Source organism: Oryzias latipes, chromosome 19 (genome assembly GCF_002234675.1).
Source record: "Oryzias latipes chromosome 19, ASM223467v1".
Lineage (NCBI taxonomy): Eukaryota > Metazoa > Chordata > Actinopteri > Beloniformes > Adrianichthyidae > Oryzias > Oryzias latipes.
In genome coordinates, this window is record NC_019877.2 from 206,061 (window position 1) to 229,486 (window position 23,426).

At 50.0% G+C, this 23,426-nt stretch overlaps 1 protein-coding gene across 3 annotated transcripts; it reads left to right on the forward strand.

Annotated features, from left to right (window-relative positions):
• The first annotated feature begins 5,092 nt into the window (after nt 1–5,092).
• LOC101157201 (ras-associating and dilute domain-containing protein) lies at nt 5,093–23,188 on the forward strand. 3 transcript variants are annotated; one of them, XM_011473464.3, is made up of 18 exons: nt 5,101–5,333; nt 5,609–5,772; nt 5,843–6,011; nt 9,329–9,561; nt 9,948–10,315; nt 12,683–12,979; nt 13,053–13,388; nt 15,796–15,833; nt 16,067–16,278; nt 16,354–16,466; nt 19,310–19,544; nt 19,811–19,983; nt 20,133–20,277; nt 20,354–20,505; nt 21,224–21,374; nt 21,679–21,839; nt 22,616–22,737; nt 22,818–23,188. In XM_011473464.3, the coding sequence occupies exons 1-18, from the start codon at nt 5,242–5,244 to the stop codon at nt 22,909–22,911; spliced, it is 3,255 nt and encodes a 1,084-aa protein (XP_011471766.1). In that variant the 5' UTR covers nt 5,101–5,241; the 3' UTR covers nt 22,912–23,188. The 3 variants fall into 3 exon arrangements, with proteins under 3 accessions (XP_020557639.1, XP_011471766.1, XP_020557638.1); XM_020701979.2 differs by having other exon boundaries at nt 21,227–21,374; XM_020701980.2 differs by lacking the exons at nt 21,679–21,839; nt 22,616–22,737; nt 22,818–23,188 and having other exon boundaries at nt 5,093–5,333; nt 21,133–21,242.
• Nucleotides 23,189–23,426: the final 238 nt, after the last annotated feature.

The following is a 23,426-nucleotide window of genomic DNA, read 5'->3' on the forward strand; positions in this document are numbered from 1 at the left end:
CTGATGGGCAGACGGGTGGACCCATAAAGACAGACCATGAACACAACACGACTCTCACCTATTGCTGTTTATTCACTGTAGTTTTATTCCTATCCAACTGTTACCTCAGAAAAATGTGGACCACACTAACAAACTGCCTGGTTTGTTTGGGTTGTTGTCATTGTGGCATTTATGACATGTTTATCACGTTTAACTATCAGAATCAGTCAATCATGTTTGAGGAAATAAACCTGAGAGCAAACAAAGGGCCGACTTAGAGAGTACTGAGTCCATCAAACAAGGAAGCAACAGTGAGAAGTTAAAAAGTAGTTTCTCCAAAATCAATTTCAAACAGTTTGCATCAGTTTTGATGCAGTTGGCAGCATGAATGTCAGAACCTCTGTCTTCATCAGGGCAGATGTTTCACAGATGTCAGCAGAAACGCCTTGAGATGCTGACGATAACTCACTTCCTGTAAAGGTTTTATCTCATTTCACGGTGACTCTGTGACACTGTGATGAACTCATCCCACTAACCTTAACTTCACAGAACCAGCACACCCATCCCACCCAAACCATCACTCTATACTAACAGTCTGCTTATTGCTAAATGCCATTAGAGAGGCTTTGGAAAGCGGGTGAAAGGGTCCTTCTTTATCTTTGCAAACCTGTTGTGCAGGAAAATCCTGATGTTTCAGGTGAAAGGTTGGTTTAATGCAAATTGACGCCTATTAACCTGGACATACTGCAGTAGAGCTCACATTCTTCCCCCGACGGTCAAACATAAAGCAACGTTTATGGAAGCTTTCCAATGTAAAAGCGTAGCCAAATGACAGGGAAAACAGCCCCCAATAAGCAAATCCACCCACACAAAGGGCTACTGAAGCAGTGTTAGCAGTATACAAACAAACTGTGAGAACTGCTGAGCCTCTTTAAAAGTTTGAAGATTCAAAATTCAAAGTTTGTTTATTGTCAAATATGCAACAACAATGTTCATCTTTCTGCCTCCATGCAAACATGTGGACAACAAAAAACGGCAAAAATGTCATCATTCCTGATACGAGAACAGATCTCATCGCTTCATCGCTCCACTTCTCAGATACAGTCAATGGATTCTGCAGAGACATTTGTCCCGTCAGGAGAATCCGTCGTCCGAAGCAGCGTGTTCTGAACACCATGACGGTGAAGGCTGGGATTTGAACCCCCGGCCCACCATCTGGCTGCCCCCCTCATGGAGCTGCAGGACGAGGGAGGAACCGTTTGCAGGTATGTGATCTGCGGCTGGAATAACATTTTCCTCATGCTTCGTGGAAAGCAGAAAGACCAGATCTTTGCACCTTTGTGGAATCCTTAGACTGAAGACCGCTTTCAAACTCCTAAACAGAGAGAGTGAAGGCGTGAAACCACAGATTGAAGCGGAACAAATGCCTAAGATTAGATCAAAGACGGAGGATGTTTGAGGCATTGCTCAATTCTCAGATTAATCCTGCAAACATGATTGTAACGCTTCGTTCACTGAGACGGTGAAAGATTTGAACTTTTCGGTCCTTATCAGATCTCCCAGCTGTGTGGGTGTTTGGGCCTCTGAGGCCTCCATAGCTGTAAATCAGATGATGCTGTGGATAAAACAAACCATCATCCGGGGGGGGGGCTGGAACATCTCATCTTCTCATGTGAGGAAGCAGGAGTTCCAGAAATGCTGATGGTCAAAGTAAAAGATTGATAATTGATCTTTGGACAGCAACGTTTTCAGAAATTAGTATTTTTGGAGGAATTCAGATCCTCTTTTCTTCCCAAAGTAAACTAGTTCTGAACTACAGGAATCTGGTAACTTCATGGAGCTACCACGAGGATCATCGCTGCTGCTGAACGTCCCTGGAGAAGCCTGGAGGTCTGCAGAGCTCTGCTGCCATGAAGCGGCAGACAAAGCTCCTGTGGGTCTTCTCTCCGACCTCCTCACCTGTGGGCTCAAACTCCTGCAGGGGAGCAAACCCAGCAGGCTGTGAGGACGGAGGAAACGGCTTCTTCTGACCCGAGGAGCCAGTTAAAGCCGTTTGGAGACATTCTTCTGAGAAGCAGCATCAGAGAAAGCCAGTGAGGACGGCAGCCGGCAGCTGCCCTCAGGAAATGGAGAAGATGAGAGTCTGTGGAGGTCAAGGACCTCATGGAGCCGCAGGTTTCGTGCACGCATTCCTCAGTGGGTTTGGCTGTAAATGTGGGGGTTGTGAACGGTGTTACTCTCCTTTGATGAAGGCTGTTGTGTCAGATCACAAAGTTGTAGAAAACGGCCTGTCATCAAATCAAGTTACGTCGTCTGCATCACAAAACCAACCGCTTTGTGATGACATCACAAACCGGCACCATTATTTAAGCTCAGGAAGCAAAACCTAAGACTTTTCAAAGTCTTTTAAGGTATTATTTCCAAATTCATGAATGTAATGCCTTTAAGACCTTGTGGGAACCCTGGGATGGATGGATGGATTTCAGGAGGATCCATCCGCCATGTTGGATGTGTTTTCTAGTCTCTGATTGGTTGAGGCGACCTCACCAGGGTTCAAATATTTGAACTGGGACCGCGCCTGTCGCGTCAGTTTCAAAGAAACCGCCTCTGCCGCGTGAATCGCGTTCGGTGTGAACGCAGCATCAGAGTTGACAGGAACAGCCCTTGAATGCTCTGACCTCCTTCATGTGAAGGCGGTTCTCCGTGCCCTGCAGCCGCTCCTGCTGTGTTTATCTAGAACACAAGCAGGGAACCCTCCTCTGATCTGCAGCTTAGCTCCTCCAGAAGTGGAAGCTGCGCTTTCTCAGATTATCAGTGTTGTGATACTGAGCCGGTTAATCTTTGTGACAAAATCATCAGATGAGGAGCTGAGGTGCTGCTGCCGCGCCGCCTTCAGAGGACGCCAGCAGCGGAGTTGAAGTCAACCAAGAGTTTTGGGACAAGAACAGACAGGAGCAGCTCTGCATCTGCAGCTGAAGAGCTGCTGGAGCGGATGAAGGCGGGGCTTAGCTCCTGCTGCAGGCCTCACCTGAAGACCTGCTTACAGGAAGCTTACGCTCCTTCTGGAATCCTGCTGACCTCCCCTGCAGGAGGAGGCCTCTGCCTGCGATCAGACGCCCGTCGTCTGGGGTTAATTGCAGCTAAAGGGAGCTGCCTGCAGATGACAGCGCTGCAGGCGCTGCAGGCGCTGCAGGCGCTGCAGGTCCTCAGACGTCAGTGCAGTTTAAACACAGCAGCCCCACCCACCATAAACTCAGCCCCCCCCCAGGGCTCAGCTTGACCCACGACCATAAACCCCTCCCTCTGCTGTTTACCACTTCAGCTTTTGTTCATGAAGGAAACTTCCTGCTAAAAATGTTTTATTCCTCTTTAAACTACGTTTATAATAGTGATTGTTTACGCCCTCACACTCCTTTAAATGTATATTCATGTCTGCTATGATGCAAGTAAGAAAAAAACAAAAAGGAAACACGATCCCTAATGGGGTGGGGCAGTTGTTTTAAAAAAATATAAGTCTTCATGTGGAAATCACATTGTTGCACAACAGAAAAGAAGAAAAAAAGACACACCCACACATGAATGGATGAATGGAACCCCACCCCAACGTACTATTTTATTTACATCTCCAGAATTGTTACAATCTACTATTATTCTTTGTTTTTTGTAACCATTTTGTTTCAGTTAAACAATTTATCTGTTCATTAAAGTTTTATGTAACCCTTGTTCTATCCTAGGCACTTTAACGTTGGGAGTTGGGTCATCTAGACCCACTAGACAGAGCTCTGAACCTTTTTTCTTCAATGATTTGTGATCTTCACTGGTGTCCATGGATTACATGAAATCTTTCCACCTTTATGCACCTTTGTCATGGTAGGGAGAACACGTCAGTGGAAGGGGGGGGGGGGGGTCATCTAAGACAGCACAAGGGTTAAAAATATTTGTGTTCATTTTGGGGAAACACCGCCATCTAGCGGCCACCTATTGACAGTCTGTTTTCTATTGGAACCACGTCATTGAAAATGGTCTTTTTGTTCTGGTGGCATTTTTATCATGATGGCGGACATAGATTAAGAAATTTAAAATTAAAATTACATTTCTAAGTATTTCTTCATTCGAATCGGGATGAAGCAGGCGCAGATGAAAAAGCTGTCATTGGTGATGCAGAAAACGGAGGTGGGCGGGGCCACAAGCTCCCTTTCTAATCCTCCACCTGCGGACCAACATCCATGAACGTCTTTGTTTTCCTGGTCTGAGCTGGAATCTGGATCAGAACTGGACGGATTGATAAACCTGATTTTGCTGCCATTTTTGTCGCCGCACTAATGTTAGGTGGGGGGTGTGAGGGGCTGTAAACAAATGAATGATGGGATAAACAGATCTTTCTTTCACACCAACAGTCAACTCAGAGGTGAATTTCTAATGAACTGCCGCTCTGCAGAAACTATGTCCGAAATGATGCAGGTTTTTAGATTTCAGCTAAAAGCGGCATCATCATAACAAAAAGACTTCTGGGAACATTTTACAGTAGATCAGAAAATGATCGGAACGAGACTAAAACTCAAAATCAAGTTTTCAACTTATGTGTTGCTTTTCTTTTTTTGTAAATGTTTACCATCTATTATTAATACCATGATACGCTACATTTTTCAAATAAAAAAGAATATTTTCTAAAGTCTGCCAATATCTTGGTTATTTTTTGACATTGGTAAATTCATTACACTAAACTGAAATAAACTTAAGTTAGTTTTAACCTTTATTGAACTCACGTACACCTTAGGAGTGGAAACAAAGTTGCTCTTCTGATCCGAAGCACCAGGCTGGGTTCTGGTTTTTCAGGGACAGAAGTTTTTTTTTTTTTTTAGAAAATGAGCATAAAGAAACCTTTTTAAACTATGATTGTGTCCGAATTCCTTCCCTACTCACTACATAGTGCACTAGCGGGCTCACAACACTCACTACATAGGGCACTAGCAGTGTAGGGAAGGAATTCAGACATTTCTCTGGTCTTTTATTGTTGTGGGGTGGAACTTCCGCTCTGCTGCTTTCTGTTACACTTGTGCTTTTGGAGCCTAAAACCCGCCACACGGCCGCCAGATGGCGCTCTACGCGCTCGCGGGCATGTTGGACAAAGTTGTAAAAACTCGCATCTGAGTGTGAGCAGCGGCCACGCGCCTAAGGGCGGGAAACATCTGTCCGCGTGCTCCGGGGCGCGCGCCGCAGCTGCACTCCCTGAGCATCTGCGGCAGCTGAAGGTGCGCGGGGATGAGCGAGCGCGGGGGCTCCCAGGAGGAGCCGGAGCGTCCAGCCGGGGGGGTTCGATTCGTGACGAAGAGGAGCGGCCACGCGGCGCAGCTGTGAGTGAGCGGGACCGCAGGTCTGCAGAACCTCTGCAGGAGAACCCTGCAGAATCTCTGCAAGGTTCTCCTGCAGAGGTTCTGCAGAAGCAGAGTTCTCCTCCAGGGTTTGGTGGGGCTGCGGGAACTTTGAACGCGGCTAAGCAGCTTATGGGGGTGGGGGGGTGAACAAGGCCTGATTCTTCCAGCTCTGAGGAAGAGGAGGGACTCTGGAGCAGCGTCTGACCTGCTCCTCTGGGAAACGCTCAGATCTTTGCTGCTCCTCATTCCAACAGGTCCTCCACCTGCAGGTCAGCAGAGGAGGTGCTCTTCAGACCCCCCAGCAGGTTCCGGCGCCAGGCCCAGCGCCTCTCTGGAGTCTTCATCCGTGGACCCGGCTCCATGGCCCTGACGGCGGCTCTCCGCTCGTCCCGGTCCGTCCAGACCAGGAAGGGCAGCAGTACGTGGCCTCAGCTCCCTCCAGAACGCTCCTGGTAGGAGGTCTCCTGACGGGTTCTCCTCCTCTGCAGTGTTCCCAGCGGAAGTTCTGGACGACCCGGCGGAGCTCTCCAGCCAGATCACGGCTCCTGGGATCCTGAAGATCTTTGGAAACGAGATCTGTGAAGGAGCTCACTACAAAAGCGTGCTGGCCACCACCCACTCCAGCGCCAAGGAGCTGGTGAAGGAGGCGCTGGATCGGTGAGACATCCTTCCAGCTTCGTCTGTCTGGATTCTGTCAGAGCTGCCGCGAAGCTCAGATCACACGAGGAGTTCTGGTGTCGTGATCCTGAGCAGAACCAGGATCAGACCTCAGACGGACGAAGCTCCGCCCTTCTGATGGTCGTGAGATTTTCTCAGCTGGTCCAGGAAGTCCAGGACTTCGGGGAATCCGTCTCGGTCCTGATCCCCGTGCAGAGCGGGCAGCCGGTCCTCAGATTTACACAGTTTTGTGGACTAAATCTGAAGGTTTGAAGCAGCGCGAGAACATTTTAGAGCCAAACAGAAAAGCTTCCAGCCGCTGTGATTGGCCCTCAGCGTTTCCCGCTATGGCGGCAGACGTCTTCCTCATGAGCCCAGAAGTTTAGAAGTCATCAGTTTACCTCAGGAAAGCGTCAAGAGCCTCTAAACCTCAAACTGGCCCCCAGATTTCAAAATGGCCGTCGCTGTGAGTGGGAGGGGCCCCCCAGACAAACACAGGTGTGGAGTTCCACCCCCCTCTATCAAAGGGGGTGTGGCTTCTTTAGCCACATGGCAGCGATGGGAGTGAAACTAAAAACTTCGTTCTTGTATTTATGCTGAAAACCAAAATGGTGTCTGTTCTGTGATGTCACAGTTTGCGGTAAGATGGCGGCTTTGTGGACTGCGAAGCATCAGAGACCCAGTGGAGTTTTAAGGCTGACGTGCAGAATCATGCTACGTACATGAAAGTTCCATTTTTTTATTAAATTTGTGTGCAAAACTTCTTTGTGACGTCATCGCTTGACGCTAAAAAGTTTGGAATCGACTTTTTTGCAGATCTGGTTTTTTGGGAGTTAACTTTTGGAAAACAGTACGATTTACATAAATATAGTAAAAATAATCGCCGTCGATAGGAAACCGTCTTAAGGAAACCGTCGTTAGGGAACCGTCGTTAGGAAACCGTCGTTAAGAAACCGTCTTAAGGAAACCGTCTTAAGGAAACCGTCTTAAGGAAACCGTCGTTAGGAAACCGTCGTTAGGAAATTGTCGTAAGGAAACCGTCGTTAGGAAACCGTCGTTAGGAAACCGTTGTTAGGAAACCATCGTTAGGAAACCATCGTTATGAAATCGTCTTAAGGAAACCATCGTTAGGAAACCGTTGTTGGGAAACCGTTGTTAGGAAACCATCGTTAGGAAACCGTCTTAAGGAAACCGTCGTTAGGAAACCATCGTTAGGAAACCGTCGTTAGGAAACCGTCGTTAGGAAACTGTCGTTAGGAAACCGTCTTAAGGAAACTGTTGTTAGGAAACCGTCGTTAGGAAACCGTCTTTAGGAAACCGTCGTTAGAAAACCGTCGTTAGGAAACCGTCGTTAGGAAACCGTCGTTAGGAAACCGTTGTTAGGAAACCGTTGCGAGGAAACCGTTGTTAGGAAACCATCGTTATGAAACCGTCTTAAGGAAACCGTCGTTAGGAAATCGTCTTAAGGAAACCATAGTTAGGAAACCGTTGTTGGGAAACCGTTGTTAGGAAACCATCGTTATGAAACCGTCTTAAGGAAACCGTCGTTAGGAAACCATCGTTAGGAAACCGTCGTTAGGAAACCGTCGTTAGGAAACCGTCGTTAGGAAACTGTCGTTAGGAAACCGTCTTAAGGAAACTGTTGTTAGGAAACCGTCGTTAGGAAACCGTCTTTAGGAAACCGTCTTTAGGAAACCGTCGTTAGAAAACCGTCGTTAGGAAACCGTCGTTAGGAAACCTTCTTAAGGAAACCGTCGTTAGGAAACCGTCGTTAGGAAACCGTCTTAAGGAAACCGTCGTTAGGAAACCGTCTTAAGAAAACCGTCGTTAGAGAACCGTCGTTAGGGAACCGTCGTTAGGAAACCGTCTTAAGGAAACCGTCTTAAGGAAACCGTCTTTAGGAAATCGTCGTTAGGAAACCGTCTTAAGGAAACTGTTGTTAGGAAACCGTCCTTAGGAAACCGTCCTTAGGAAACCGTCCTTAGGAAACCGTCCTTAGGAAACCGTTGTTAGGAAACCGTTGTTAGGAAACCGTTGTTAGGAAACCATCGTTATGAAACCGTCTTAAGGAAACCGTCGTTAGGAAATCGTCTTAAGGAAACCATCGTTAGGAAACCGTTGTTGGGAAACCGTTGTTAGGAAACCATCGTTATGAAACCGTCTTAAGGAAACCGTCGTTAGGAAACCATCGTTAGGAAACCGTCGTTAGGAAACTGTCGTTAGGAAACCGTCTTAAGTAAACTGTTGTTAGGAAACCGTCGTTAGGAAACCGTCTTTAGGAAACCGTCGTTAGAAAACCGTCGTTAGGAAACCGTCGTTAGGAAACCGTCTTAAGGAAACCGTCTTAAGGAAACCGTCTTAAGGAAACCGTCGTTAGGAAACCGTCTTAAGAAAACCGTCGTTAGAGAACCGTCGTTAGGGAACCGTCGTTAGGAAACCGTCTTAAGGAAACCGTCTTAAGGAAACCGTCGTTAGGAAACCGTCTTAAGGAAACCGTCGTTAGGAAACCGTCTTAAGAAAACCGTCGTTAGAGAACCGTCGTTAGGAAACCGTCGTTAGGAAACCGTCTTAAGGAAACTGTTGTTAGGAAACCATCGTTAGGAAACCGTCTTTAGGAAATCGTCGTTAGGAAACCGTCGTTAGGAAACCGTCGTTAGGAAACCGTCGTTAGGAAACCGTCGTTAGGAAACCGTCTTAAGGAAACTGTTGTTAGGAAACCGTCGTTAGGAAACCGTCTTTAGGAAACCGTCGTTAGGAAACCGTCGTTAGGAAACCGTCGTTAGGAAACCGTCTTAAGGAAACCGTCGTTAGGAAACCGTCTTAAGAAAACCGTCGTTAGGGAACAGTCGTTAGGAAACCGTCTTAAGGAAACCGTCGTTAGGAAACCGTCGTTAGGAAACTGTCTTAAGAAAACCGTCGTTAGGGAACCGTCGTTAGGGAACCGTCGTTAGGAAACCGTCTTAAGGAAACCGTCGTTAGGAAACCGTCGTTAGGTAACCGTCGTTAGGAAACCATCGTTAGGAAACCGTCATTTCCTTTTCAGTGTCGTAGTAATGCTACGTTCCTGCATGGCTCTCCAGCCTCTCAGTCGGTCGGGACGAACACAAGAACGGAAGCAAACAGGAAGTACAGAACATTCTATAGGAAGCAGCTCATCCTCGATGAAGATGATGTCATTTCCTGCAGTGTTCTTCTGACGTGAACCTGGATGAAAACGTGTCTGAATAGACGTCATAGGCGTTGGTTTTGGAACGGCCCGTAAGTTTTCCCTCCGCCCCTCTCCGTCTGTTCAGGTTTGTGTTTGATACCCGATGCAGGTACGGTCTGAGCAAGCGGGAGGCCGACGCCTACATCCTGTGCGACACCATCGGCTCCATCCACAGTCGGCAGTGGCGGACGGAAGCGTTCCGGGTCGTCTGCGACCACGAGAAGCCCCTGGTGCTGCAGTCGCTATGGAAACCCAGAGAGGGTTTGGCGAGGCGCTTCGAGATCCAGAAGAGGAGTTTGGTGGAGGAGCAGACGTCCAGGGAGAAGGACACCGTGACGGCCGGTAGGTTCTATTGGAGGGTTTGGGGGTGGGCTGGGGGTGGGGGCCGAGTCAAACAGCTGTTTTTATTTCTCACTAAAAGCCATGTTGATGAGTTTCACAGACGGACGGCAGGACACGCCCGTCTGTCTGTGGGATAGAGGTCCGCTGCAGGGATCCAGCGGGGTGGTTCTGCGTGGTTGATCCAGCTGTGCGTCCCGGCGTGCGTCCGCCGTCATAAGCGGCGAGCTCCCATCGGCGCCATGAACCCATAGCTTTGTCTTTCCATCACCTCTGCTTCCTGCTGCCTGTTGATTCTGGCGCAGCTGCAGGAAAACGGGGCGTTGCACCGTCGCCTCGCTCCGTCGCCTCGCCCCGCATTCACGCCGGCTGTTCCGGTTCCCCCCCAGGTCTGAACGCTCAGGCCCGTAAGCTGCAGAAGAGCCGCTCCAGAGTCTCCTCCACCCTCCTGGAGAGGGCTGCTGGGTCCAAACTGTGGAGGAGCAAAAGTGAGATGGACCTTCTGGACCCCGACACCAAACAGGACCCGAGATTCATCAGACAGAACCTGGAACCCACCCCAGAACAGAACCCTGCAGCCCCCCGAGGGGGGGCCCAAACGGAGAGTCTCCGTGCGGCCAAGTCAGCAGGTGAGCGTGAGGGGGAGGAGTCTGAGAGGGAGGAGACGGAGAGCAGCGGCGATAACACCACGCAGTACTCCCTCCACCCCCCCCACGACTGCCCCTACCTGCTGCTGCTGCAGGGCCGCTCTGCTCAGGTACGCACCCACACCTGACACGATGAGGGGAGGGGGCACGCTGAGGTCATGTGACCTGCGTCTGCTTTGACATCATCCATGGCCTCTCAATCTGACGCAGGTGGGACAAACACACCTGTCAGCTGTTAGACCACGCCCACAATTGGTGTCACATGACCACACCCCCTTTTCAAAGTAAAATGTGGGGTTGTTAAGATTGACAGTAAGGTTGTAATAGTCCACCTGGTGGTCACACCTTGAAGAACGTTGGCTCTAGAAGACTGACACCTGACAGAAACTGTCCAATCAGAAGCCAGTAGTATAAAAGAGGCAGATTTAAACCCTCACCCTGCAGCCTATGAGCAAACAGTAGAAAAACATTCAAAATGAGACGATAAAGTCTTTAGTTAACGGCTCCGTGAACTAGGTTGTGTTTTGCAGTTCGCCGCCGTTGAAGATCATTGTTTACAGAACACTTATTGTTATTCTTAACTAATCTGTTAATGTTTTGGAAACAGAAACCCTAAACATAAAAGAGCTCCATCCGATTGGTCTAAAACGTGAAGGCGTCCATCTGAATGGTCAAATGCACTAATGGATTTATTTGATTCGTTAAATACTTCAAGCTGCCATAAGATTGTTTTTGCACATGTATTGCAATTTTTGCCGTCTCTTGCGTTGTGTGTATTGCACAGCTTGATATCGCGATAACGATAAATTAGCGATTTATTGAGCAGACCTACTTCAATCACTTTGATTGACCTCGTTTTCCAGAACGGAGTGGCTTCATTGGTAGGTGTGGGAGTTCCAGAGGTGTTCTAGAGTTGTTCTAGACGCGTTCTAAAGAGGTTCTGGAGGCGCTCTAAGGGGTGTTCCTGAGGTACTCTGGAGATGTTCCAGAAACGCTCTAGAAGTGTTCCAGTGACATCTAGAGATGTTCTAGGGTTGTTCTAGAGGCAATCCGAGTCACTGTATTGGAGTTTAACGTTCAGAATTCCCAGATCTTTGTGTTTAAACTCAGAACCTATCAGGTATAAGTTACTGTAACCACAAGGGGGGCACTCTCCACTCTCCTTTCATATGCATGTCCCAAGTCCGGGCGAATGCAAAGGGTTGAGTTAGTACAGGCGTCTGCTGTAAAACTGATACCAAATCACACACACGACTTGTTAGGGGATTTGCTGTGGACCCCCCCTGAACGAAACAGCTGAAAGCAAAAACATTTATGAAACAGGAGTGAGAGGACAGAAGGTGCAGTGGTAGGGCGGTCAGCCTCTGATCTGAGGATCACAGATTTGATTCCTGCCCTGCTTACACAGATGTCGAAGTGCTCTTGGGCGAGGCACTGCGCCTGGTGGAAGGTTGGTGCCAGTGTTCGGTGGTGGGGCTGCCATCAGTGTGGGACTGTGACTTCGGGCCCCTGAGGACGGTAGAAAAGCGCTGTTAAAGCACAGGCCTTCTGCCGCTGACATCTCTGCAGCAGCTGTGGAAAAACCAACACAGAACAGGAAGCAGAAAGGACAGCACTTCCTGTGTTTTCACACCGGTGAACTCCTGCCACACATGACAGGACACGCTAACGCTCACACGCCCAACACATCGTCGGCATCAGGTCCGTCATGGCCGGGCTTACAGAGCCGGTCTGTCAGTCTGGGAAATGTCAGACCTGATTAGACTCTCCTCATTGTTCTCGGCAGTCAGTGGGTTTAACGAAACACCATAATCCGGCTAGAAGAAAGACCTTTCTTCTCACAGCTCCACGTGATTGGAAAAGGAGTTTTCCCCGAGCAAAGCGCTCCATCATCAGTGACAGCCATCCGACCCGACCCGTTCTGGGTCCCAGAGAACAAAGAGGGAAAAAATCCTCTGGAGGAGGGCAGAACTGACGATGACACACTGATGGAGTCTGATGGAGCTCAGCCCTGACCTGTAGAGGCGTGGCGAGCAGGGCGGCTTAAGGTCACACGGGGTAACCACGAAGACAGAGATGGCGTCAGAGTCACCGTCTCATGATTCATGTTAGATCATTAATGTTCTCCCGGTTCAGTTCCCCCCCAGTCCACCATGGTCTGGGTCTGAGCGCAGATGCCCCTCCCATCCAGCGGGTGGCAGTTTGCTCCGTTTTCATTGGTTGACCGTCCATCAATGTAGTTTACAATTTTTACAACTGAGACTCTGACTGGATCCAAAACTGCTGTCAGAGTGTTTGTCTTTTCTTTAAATCACATCTAGTGTAAATATTCTGGGTTCAGATGGGGGCGTGACCATTTGACTTTATTGAGGTGAGGTTTCTGGGTGTGGCCTAAGAGCTGCCAGGTCACATGATCTCAGCTCCATCTTTCCTGCTGAAGGTCCTCAGCAGCCTGAGCTCACGTGTTGCCTCCTCAGGACTTTGTCATCTATCTGCTCGCCGCCCCTCTCGTTGGCGTTGGCCGGCACACCGACGACGACGACGGTCCTAAGAGTGACATCAGCCTTCACGCCGCCGACATCCTTCCCCAGCACTGTCACTTCCTCCGCCGCAGACCTGGCGAGCCCGTTGTGCTCCGCCCCTCCACAGATGCCTTCGTGACGAAAAATGGTGAAGTGCTGAGAAGCGACGTGCCCCTGAGCCCTGGTGATGTCATCGGGCTGGGCCGCCACTACCTGTTCCTGTTCAAAGATCCGTCAGCGCCGCTGCAACAGGTAGAGATCTGCAGGTCCCTTCAGGGTTCGGCTCCTCTGGCGTCTCCTTCACCTTCATGTTCTGCTCCTGCAGGACGGCGAAGCGCCTGACCTCAGCTGGTCGTCATGGAGCCGCAGCCCGTCTGCAGCGAGGCGCAGCTCCCAGACGTTCGTCTGCAGCAGCTGCGTCTCCCACCTGCAGCCTCCTGCAGGAGCAGCCGAGGCGCTCAGCCTGTCGCTGAACTACGAGGCTGAAGACGAGGAGCGGCTGGTGAAGAAGATCGTAGCGATGCCAGGAGGAGACCGCGCTCCGCTGAGCGTCTCCTTCCTGCTGAGCCTGTGTCTTCATCGCTCTTCGTCGCGCCTTCGGGCCTCAGACCTGCGCAGAATTCTGCTGCTGATAGCGAGTAACTGTCAGACCGCCGTGTGGGTGAGCTTCCAGACCGCAGCGGAGGTCGTCCACACGCAGTTCAGCGGATGAAGCAGATTCTTTCTGTAGTTCCAGTTATGATCTGACCAATCAGACGACTCAATTAAAGTACCGTATTTTCCGGACTATAAGCCGCTACTTTTTTCCTGCGCTTAAATAAGCCTTGCGGCTTATTCAGTGACGCGGCTAATTTATGGATTTGATCGGCAGCCGCCATGTACGTACTTACAAACTCAGTGAATAGTTTGAATTCTCTATCTAACACCAAGCACAAGGCATTTATTTTTCAACACACCTCTTAGCAGCCAAACAGCATGGAGTTGACTTCAGGTCTTAGACACTTCAGTCATGGTTCAACAAAACGAAACACGCATGCCCGGCCGCATCCCAGAATCCTTTGGTGCCCTTAGACCCAACGTGCACGTGATCGCCATTACAGTATGATGCAGCTTTCAAGTTAAAAGCAATCGTTAGAAGCAGCGTGAAAAAATCCACCATCACTAACGGGTTAGGAAAAGCCGGTCAGCTGCGTGACGGAGAGAACCGCGCATGCTCAGGAGTGAATTTACCTCTGAGTCATAGTGACTCGGCTGGCTGCACGTAAATATGTGGGAATAACATCAGCCTTTATTTTGTCGGGACACGACTGGAAACACAAATCGACGTGGTCGTTTTTACGGTTTCTAAGGACTGAGCGGAATTTTGCATTGAAAAGCTCACAGCCTCCGTGTGAGCTGGAGACATGTTCTCCTGCTGCTCGTTCACATAGAGCTGCGGGGCCGATGGCAGTCTGAAGGCTCCCACACGTAACAACGCATCCGCCCCTCATCCACAAAACGTTCAGTATTAAGTCTGATTGCTCTGCACAGACACGATTTGCTCCGTCCACCGGCGCAATGGGGACGAAGCGCTCCTCCTTGAAGCCGCCCTGGCAACGGGTGTCAGAGAAGATAGGAAGGGGAGACGAGCCAAGGAGCGCGCGGGGCGAGCGCGGAGCGCAGAGGCGTCCGCGGAGCAACAGTGTTTGCTGTGGAAGGAAACTTCTGACGCACGCGCCGCGCTGAGGCGCGCTTTTCAGTCGCCGCTGCTTTATTTTACCGGTGTGTTTTTTTAACCAGCCCTGTTACTCCAATAACGCTGCCGCGACACAAGCGGAAGGAGAGCTTTTCCCGTTCACCCCTCCATGCACTGCTGCTACTTGCTCATTCTTAAACACGTACAACAGAATGGCGAGCCGGGTGTTGGCCCCGACTTTAGCCCCTAAGACTCATGGGAAATGTGGAATCGCGGATGTAAATTTCCTCATCATAACTGAGGGATGTAATGTTGATTATATGGTTACTGTTTGTAATTTTATGTATGATACCTAGATTGTCAATAAGTAAAAAAAAAAAAAAGAATGAAATAAAAACACCATAACTGAGGAACTTGTGAACAGAATAGAGGTCCATGCTGTTTGACAGATGTTGATACACTCAAATACATGAGCCTGAGGCAAAGCTGACTCCACCCACAATGTGCTAATGAATCGCACTCTCTCTAGGATTCTGGACGTGATCTGTCAGGATGACAATATCGCCTAACACATGCGCGGCTTGTACTCTGATGCGGCTTGTGTATGTATAAAAGCAGTTAAACACGTGAAAATGGGTGGGTGCGGCTTGTAATCGGGTGCGCTTTGTAGTCCGGAATTTACGGTAGGTGGAGCCTGTTGGCCCCCACGACCAACGATTGGTTGACAGAGTTTGCTTTCAAGTGTTAGGGGTGTGGCCTTCCAAGAAGCTGACTCCTGATTGGTTGGTGGTTGTCATAGAAACAACGACTCAGATCGACCAATCACTGCTTACGGGTGACGTCTGGCTCCAACATGGCAGCGTCCGGATATTGAAAATAATGGCGACTGAATTGACTTCATTTGGTTGGAGCTGGAATAAAGCATTTTCTCTGGGTGACGTCAGTCACTCATCTGCATCATGAATTCATGTTCCGGGGCCCGAAGGCAGCGGGAGTCTCTGCTGAGATGGAGCCAGACGTCCCAAAGCATCTTTGTCATCCTTCCTCTGGGAGTTTTGGATCTAGATCTTCCATCTGAAAAACAGGAACATCTGTGGCTAACCCATCATTTCAGCTCCTAATCCAGCAGATTCTTGTTCAGTCAGTTTAGTGTCGGTCAGACGCAGCGCATCAGCAGAACGTTTGGTTTGGTCTGAAACGGTTTTCAGGACCGTTTTGTTCATCATCTGTGCTCCAGCATCTTCATCCTCCTTTTAGTGGTTCCACTTGTCCAGATGATCATGAATAGTTTTGGACCCCCCCCCCCCCCCCCCCCCCCTTGCCTGTCAGTCAGACAAAAAGGCGGGCAGAGAGGAAGCAGGGAGGAGTAACGTTTGTTCTTCTTGCGTTGCAGGAACACACGAAGAACGCGGCAGCAGCTCAGCCGGACGTGTAAGCTCTCCTGTTGGTTTGTGAAGGACAGACGTACATCTAGAAAAATGCATCCAAACTAAAACACAACACACACACAGCATGACTCACAAATAAACAGAGTTTTCATGCTTCACAGTCTTCTTGTGATAAAAACCACTGATTTCCTTGATTGAATCTGTAAATTTTATGATGTCGTTTAGTCACAGATTCTCTTAGTTTCCTCAGAAAACATCCCATGTTTTGTCTTGTAGTCATGGAGACGAAGCTTTCACCCCAGAGGAACTCCACGCTCTCCGTTTGGACCAGGTCCTCTCAGGACTGCGCCCCCTGGTGTTGTGGATGTCCAACAGCCTGGAGCTGCTGCACTTCATCCAGTACCAGCTGCCGCTCATTTTGGAGTGGAGGAGCCAAACAGCGTTTGGAGGAGGGGAGGAGGAGGAGGAGGAGGACATCAAGACCTTCGGTTGGTGACCAGGACAAAACGTCACAGATGAAGACAGAGCAGAAGCATCATTCAGGTTGTGAACGTTCTCCTCAGAGCTGCTGGAGCTCCGCCTCCCCTGCATCCGCTCAGTCAGCGAGGAGACCAGCTCTGCCCTGGAGGAAGTCCTCTTGCTCTCCTTCCAGCAGTGTGTCTTCTACATCACCAAGGTAAGGAGGCGACGCCCTCCGTGGTCGCCGTCCAGCTTACATGACCTCAGAACTCACCAAGAGTCTTCTGAGAAACGAGTGAGAAGCAGAGAATTGTGGGTCATGACTTCTCACGTCACGAGTCACGCTGGAAGGAGGAACCTTGAGGACCTCAATGGGGAGTTAAAATGGGAAATTTGACATTCACGTGGCGTTCGAGCGTTTGCTTATCACCAACCAACAAAAACCAGTTCCTTTCCAAAGTATGAAGGTGGTGGGGAACGAGACAGCAGCGTCCTGGCCTGCAGGGGGCGCTCCACTCCAACCATGAGTGCTAAAGGTTCCGTTGTTTTGCTGTTTACTTGAAGTGGCCACGAAAAACCACTGGAGCAATGAGGATTTCCTTCTTCTCTGTCACGTCTCCGCATTCTGCTGGACTCTGCAGGTCAGTCTCGTGGGTCAAACCGACCCTGGGTCTCGTTTTGAAGGAGGAAAGTTTTTAATGTCTCAATTCCAGGAAGACAAATCTCTTTGCAGCTCCAGAAACGGATGGTTTGAAGATGTTCTTGAGGGATGAAGCTCACTTCATCCATCCATCCATCCATTTAGTGAATGGAGTTGAAAAATTTGTCTTTATTAAATTCTTCTTTAAAGATGTGTAGTAAAAATGTGGAAGCTTCAGAAAGCGAGCTACTTTTGGCCGCTAAATGGAGCAGAACAGCGAGTTTCCTGAAAATGTTCCATCTCTGACTCGGAGAACATCCTTCTGCATGTCGGCCTCCAGTTCTTCAGAGGAAGCGCCGCACCCCTGGAAGAGCGCCCAGGAAACTTTTAGAGGACTTTCCACGCGGTTCTGGCAGCTCTGGGCCGCGTCCAAAACCTGCAGCAGAGACTCCGACCCGTCTCAGTTCCAGCCGAGGGGCTGGCCTGAAGGTGGGTTCCAGCATCGGTGGTCTGAGGTCTGGAACTCCGGCTTTCCAGAGGGGTTTCCCTGCAGGAAGAGGATCTCCTCCGGCACATTCCTGCTCATGGATGTGGGTTCTGCAGCGTACCTGCTCCCAGACTCCGCCCAGTCTGTCAGCACGCCGCTCCACTGAATGGATAACAGATGTTCATAAATCCATAAATAGTTTATTAAATGCAGGACTCACTGCTGCAGCCTCACTTTCTAAAGCTTGAGTCCAGCGCGTCCCAACAGGAGAGGAAACGCTGGCGAGGGACGCCGCCGCCTCATTAGCGGAGCATCGTTTTTGGAACTCTTCCCCCAAATGTGTCCCTCAAAACTGCACGCTCACAAAACACTCCAAATAAAGCTAACAAATCCAACCATGACAGCGTTTCCATGGTAACCGTTTCACTAAATCTGTATTACATGAGGAGGAAGCTGAGATTTGACTGTATATGAGAAGTGGACTGAGTGACTCCGCCCCCTTGGTGTTCCAAGCAGGAAGTGGCCGCAGGCTCCACTCTTGCTCTGATATCTTTTTTAAACGACTTCTTGATCATTCGAATTTTTCCAGGATATAAATATTCGATCATAAACTGACCAATCAGATGCCTCAGTAAAAGTGGGCGGAGCCACTTGGCTCTAAACATTTTTAAGTCTTAGGGGTGTGGCCTTCCAACAAACTCACTCCTAATTTGCTGGAGTGGTTGCCATAGAAACGCGATTACTGCTTGCTGACGCGTCTGGAGCCAACATGGCGACGTTTGTATGACGCAATAATGACAACGGCTTCCTCTGGTTGGAGCTGGAAGTGAACCATTTTCTATGGATGACGTCACGCTCGGTCCAGTTCTCTGACACAGTCGGTGGATTTCACCTTGGAGCACGCCAAGGAAGCGCGGCGTCACGCCAGACGTTCAGCTTTCCGACAGCAGCAGAGTCCTGCGACCTGAGATTGGAAACCATCTTCAGAAGGGGAAGTTCAGAACCTGCCCCCGATCAGCAGGGAGCTGAGCACCTTCCAAGCTTAGCATCAACGGCGTTCTCGTTGGTTGCTAAGGAATAATAAAACTTTTTCTTTGAGGTAAAGATACAAAAACTACCAAGCACATTTATCAGCCCCGGTCATGAAAAAATCTGTATGGTTGCTATGGACTGATGCTTTCATGGAAGCCAACATTTCAGATCCAAAAACCCGTTGAAGCAGCTGATGAGAGGTTCTGGGTTCTGTCTGTGCTCAGAGTCACAGACTGTTGGCTGGGAAATATGTTAGCTAAGAAACGCAGCGTAAATGGATTTTTGTTTTTAGCTTAAAACTTTTTTGGCTACTTTTATGTCTGACTTTTTTAAAGACATTTGTGTGTGAAGTTTTAACAGTTTAGGTCTGAAAATAGGATTTCATTATTCTGGTTTCATTAAAAATATTTATGTTTGTGGTTGGGAATTTAGAAGAAGCTGTGTGGGCCCGGGGGCCCGGGGCCCTCAAACCTTTCTAAACGGCCCTGAGACGCTGCTGAAGAGCAGCAGCTTCATCTGATGAGTCAGACGGACTTAAAACCAAAGCCGTTCACAGCAGCCGGATCCATTTTTCCTTTTAAAGACCTCTCGTCCGTTCTGAGAGTGACGGGGCCCCACCTCTCTGCAGGGGCCCCTCAGTAAATGTAAGCCGATCTGCTGGATTCCTGCAGCGCTTCTCACTCAGCACGTCTTCCAGCAGCAGCGCCGAGCCCGGATCCACGGCCGTGCCGGGTTCAGAGGAATGTGGGTCTGTGGCTGGCACCGGCCTTGGTGGGAGTAGGGGTGAGAATGGGGGGGTACTGTTGGAACAAAGCCGTGGTTGTCTGGGCAGAAGGAGGGGCTGATGAAAGGACCGCGGTGGTCTGAGATCCTTCATGTTCTTCTTTCTTCTGCCCCCCAGTTCCTTCACCCCGTCCTGCCGGCTCTTCTGGACTGCAACCCCTTCTCCGGAGGTCCGGGGTCGGCCCCCGGGGGTCTGCGTGTTCCGGTGGAGGTCCGGCAGGTGCTGCGGGTTCTGGACCAAACCGGGACGCTGCTCTCGGACTGCCGGGTCCATCCAGACGTCTCGGCTCAGCTCCTCGGCTACGTCTTCTACTTCATCAGCGCGTCGCTCTTCAACTCTTTCATGGAGGGAGGTGTGTGAACGGTCCTGAAGGGTGGTGTGGAGCGTCCCGCCTCGGCGGTTCTGTTTCATTCTCCAAAGGACGGGTTCTGACTTTTCCTCTTCCCTTTACATCCTCATGTTTAAGGTGTTTCTGCTGCTCATTAAACTCTCTGCTCTTCTCTGCTTTGATGAGAAAACATCAAGTTAACATTTTTGACGTTTCTGAATCGGATGAAGCTTCACAAACGTGAACATCCGGGGCAGCTGTCACAGAACCTGCCTCCTGCTGACACACAGGCTCAGAACCGGGCTTCTATCACTGGTCCAGAGGTGTGCGGATGCGGGCCAACCTGGACCTGCTCCTGGACTGGGCCCACGCAGCTGGACTGGGAGACCTGGCCTTGGAGAACACACAGGCCCTGTCGGCAGCCATCAATCTGCTAGCCACGCCCCCAAAGAAGCTACTGCAGGTATCGGCGTGGGGGGCAGCTTTTGTTCTGTAAAGGTTTCTGTTCTCGTGGATCAAAAAGTGGTTTTCCGTCTCCTCTGGAGGGAAATCAGCTGAGAGGACGATCATGGTCGTCCTGGAAACAAGTCTTTACTGTGTTTGTGCCGTCAGTGTTCCTGGGCGGGGCTCCGCTCCGAGTACCCCTCCCTGAGTGCGGCCCAACTGAACCACCTGCTGAGTCTGTACAGTCCAGCCCCGCCCTGCCGTCAGGCGTGGACGCCATCGCCGCAGGACCTGTGGGCGGCCCGTCAGACCTGTGAGGCCGGACCTCCTCAGATCCTCAGATCCAGTTCTCCCCCCCTACCCCCTTAACGCTCCTCCTCTTTGCTCAGCCGCCATCCTGCAGAGCTTTGACTCCCATCATCCTCTGCTGCTCCCTGATGAAGGCTACCAGCTTCAGCTGACCGCCACCGGGACAGAACCGGCTCTGATGGAAGAACTGGACCGGCTCAAAGAGTTCATTTCAAGCCTCTCGGCCCCCCAGGTACCAAAACATCTTTTCTGTTTGATTGTTGGGTGGATGAGGAGGGTGGGGGTTCTGACAGGGAGGGAATCTGTCGGGAGATTTGAAGAATTCTGGACTTGTCTGGGAAAAGCTGTCGGTTTGACGCTGACAGCTGTTCTGGAGGCATCGCATCCTCAGAGGAGACGGAACACAGATGGGTCCGATTTAAAAGAACACTAACAAACAAAGCAATGAAGGTCCCTTCATAGCCTCCTGCTGCGCCACCTGCTGGCCATCACGCCCACTCCAGTCAGTCTGATTGTTCCCTGTGGAGGGCTTCCTCCCCCAGTTCCTCCGCCTTCAGGCTCGGTTCTACAGGACTGTCGGTTCCGTCTGTTCTTTACTGACGGCAGCAGATAAACCTGACGGACCTCTAGGTTATTCTGCAGGTACAGGACAGGGGGTGTGGCTTAAATCTTCCCCGTCAGCTCAGGTGTGCCTCAGGGTTTTGTCCTGGGCCCCTTTTTTCCTCATTATCCCTGTTTTAGGAAGTTCAGCTCCTGGTGGGAAAACCCTTCAAATACATCGTTAGCATGTTTTTGTCGGCCTCCTCTGGATACAAACGTGTGTGGTTCTGCCCCAGCTTTCCCTCGTAACGGTTTCCAGATCATCTGAGGAGCTTACTCTGTGCCGGACCTGCGTCCAGACATCCTCGTGGTCCACCAACACCTCTCCTTCCTCCCATCCCTTCACCCAGCAGCTCAGCAGCCATGGAGCACGCTCTCCATCCCAGGAGCTCAGACATGTGGAGCAGCAGGCCAGGAAGACCCGTGAGGCGAAGACGGCAGCCGCAGGCCCCCTCACCCCGCCCGCCACCCCCCATGAGCAGGACGGCCCCCTCCGTAAAGGTAAATCCAATCCGTGTTCTGAACAAACCACAAACGTCAACGTTCCGACGGCGAGAACAGATTCAGACCAACGTCCAAACATCCGTCATGTCAGACCGCGGACAGAGTGGCTTCACGTTTCTGTGGACATGTTTGGCGTGTGTGAACGTCTGCGTTGTGTTACTCACACGTTAACGGTAGCATCTTTTCTCTTCATGGCTTCATGAAGCTCCATGAAGCGCAGACGAAGTGTGCATTATCAGCTTCATGAAGCTTCATGAAGCTTCTGTTTGCTTCGATGTTTCAAAGTGTCATTTCATTACAGCTTCACCTGCAGATGGGCGGAGCTTTGAAAGCCCGACTGCTCTGACAGCAGACGGCTGCAGACTGGAGCTGAAAGAGGAGGAGGAGGGGGGCGATGAAGAGGTGTTCAGCTTGGAGTTGGAGCGAGGTGAAGGACTTGGTCTGGCTCTGAAGGACTCAGAGGTCAGCAAACGTTGAACTTGTGGATTTTTGTAGATTATTTAACTGAAAGTTTCAAATCTAACTGCAGAGAAGCTGCAGCCGCAACAAATTCAGGGGCTGCTCCTGTTCTCCATCATCTCCAGTTCATCCTCCAGGTTCAAATACGTTCACATACGTCCTAGAAATCCATGTTAGGAGCAGCTCAGCACTAAAGGAAAAGGGTTTGGACCAGTCATGCAATACTTCAGCTGCAAATAATGATCCAAGAATGGCCAAATTTAAAAAACAAACACCCAAAGAGATGAATCGTAAACTTTGGTAAAGCTGAGGAAAACCTGGAAAATGCTGCGTAGCGTTAGCATGCAACGCTATAAGCTTATGTTTAACTCAGCTAAAGTTTCAAAGCAAATATTTGAGGACAGATCCTTTCATTAGATCATCATCTGCAAAGATGAGGATTTTGAGTGTCTAAAAAGTTCAACAGCAGAACGTGCAGTTTCCTGCTAAAATGTCTATAAATTGACCTTTATTGACACATTTATTGACATATTTATTGACATTAATGTGCTCAGTAGTGAGAAAGTGCATGTCAGACACAGGAAAAGGTTTTTAAAGCATCAGTTGAATAAACTGAACCCCCCTCCCACACAGAAAATGTTTAACATCTCCACTCCTTAAATAGTGACGGAGCTTGATGGAGTTCTCCAGAATCTGTTCTGTTGGACTTTTATAAGAGACACTTCCAGATGTCAGTGAAAAGTTCTGTTTGTCTGAGTCCGTTACCCTTTGACCTGTAGGACAAACCACTGAAGAGGGTGGGGGGCATCTTCATCCACGCCGTTCTCCCAGAATCCCCTGCTGCTCAGCGGGAGAAGCTGGAAGCAGGAGACCGGATCCTGATCGAACTGGACCACCAGAGGTAGGAAGTTCAGCGGTCTCATTCCAGCCGGGTTTGGTCCGTGGATCAGCTTACAGAATCTTTGCCCCCCCCCCCGGCAGTGGCAGAGAGCAGATCCGGTCGTCCGGGACCACCCTGAGGTTGCTGGTGGGGGGATCCTCCTGCGAGGCTCCGGCTGTGCAGACCGGGTTCTGATGCTGAGGAACGGATACCGAGTTGGGCCTGAAAAGGTTCTGGAGAGTCGAGGGAGGATGAGGATGAAGCTGCTGGCTTTACTGTGAAAGGTTCTGGGTGCGGTCGGGGCGGGTTTGGACTCAGACTGTGGGTTTATGGACGTCAGACAGCAAAACCACAAACAGGCGAGCAGGAGGAGGCAGAACAGTCTGTGGAAGTCCAAACCCGCTTTATTACGGCTCATAAACTGAGTTCTCTGACGGGAATCTGTGCCAAACATTAAATCATTTCAACTTTACGGCTTTATTCTCGTTTGTTTATTAGAGAAACCCGTCTGTTTGATGCTGACTGGAGACATAAAGTCTGTTTACAGGAAGAAAGAGGAAAAACTGAAGTTCTGGTTCTGGATCCGGAAGTCCAGAAGCTGCTGGTGATGAAGACGAATCGTTTGCAGGAAGCCCTGATGCTGCAGAATCGACACTTTCCCCGCCTCAAAGAGTCACGCCGCCAGTTTAAGTCTGCAACCACAGCTGAAG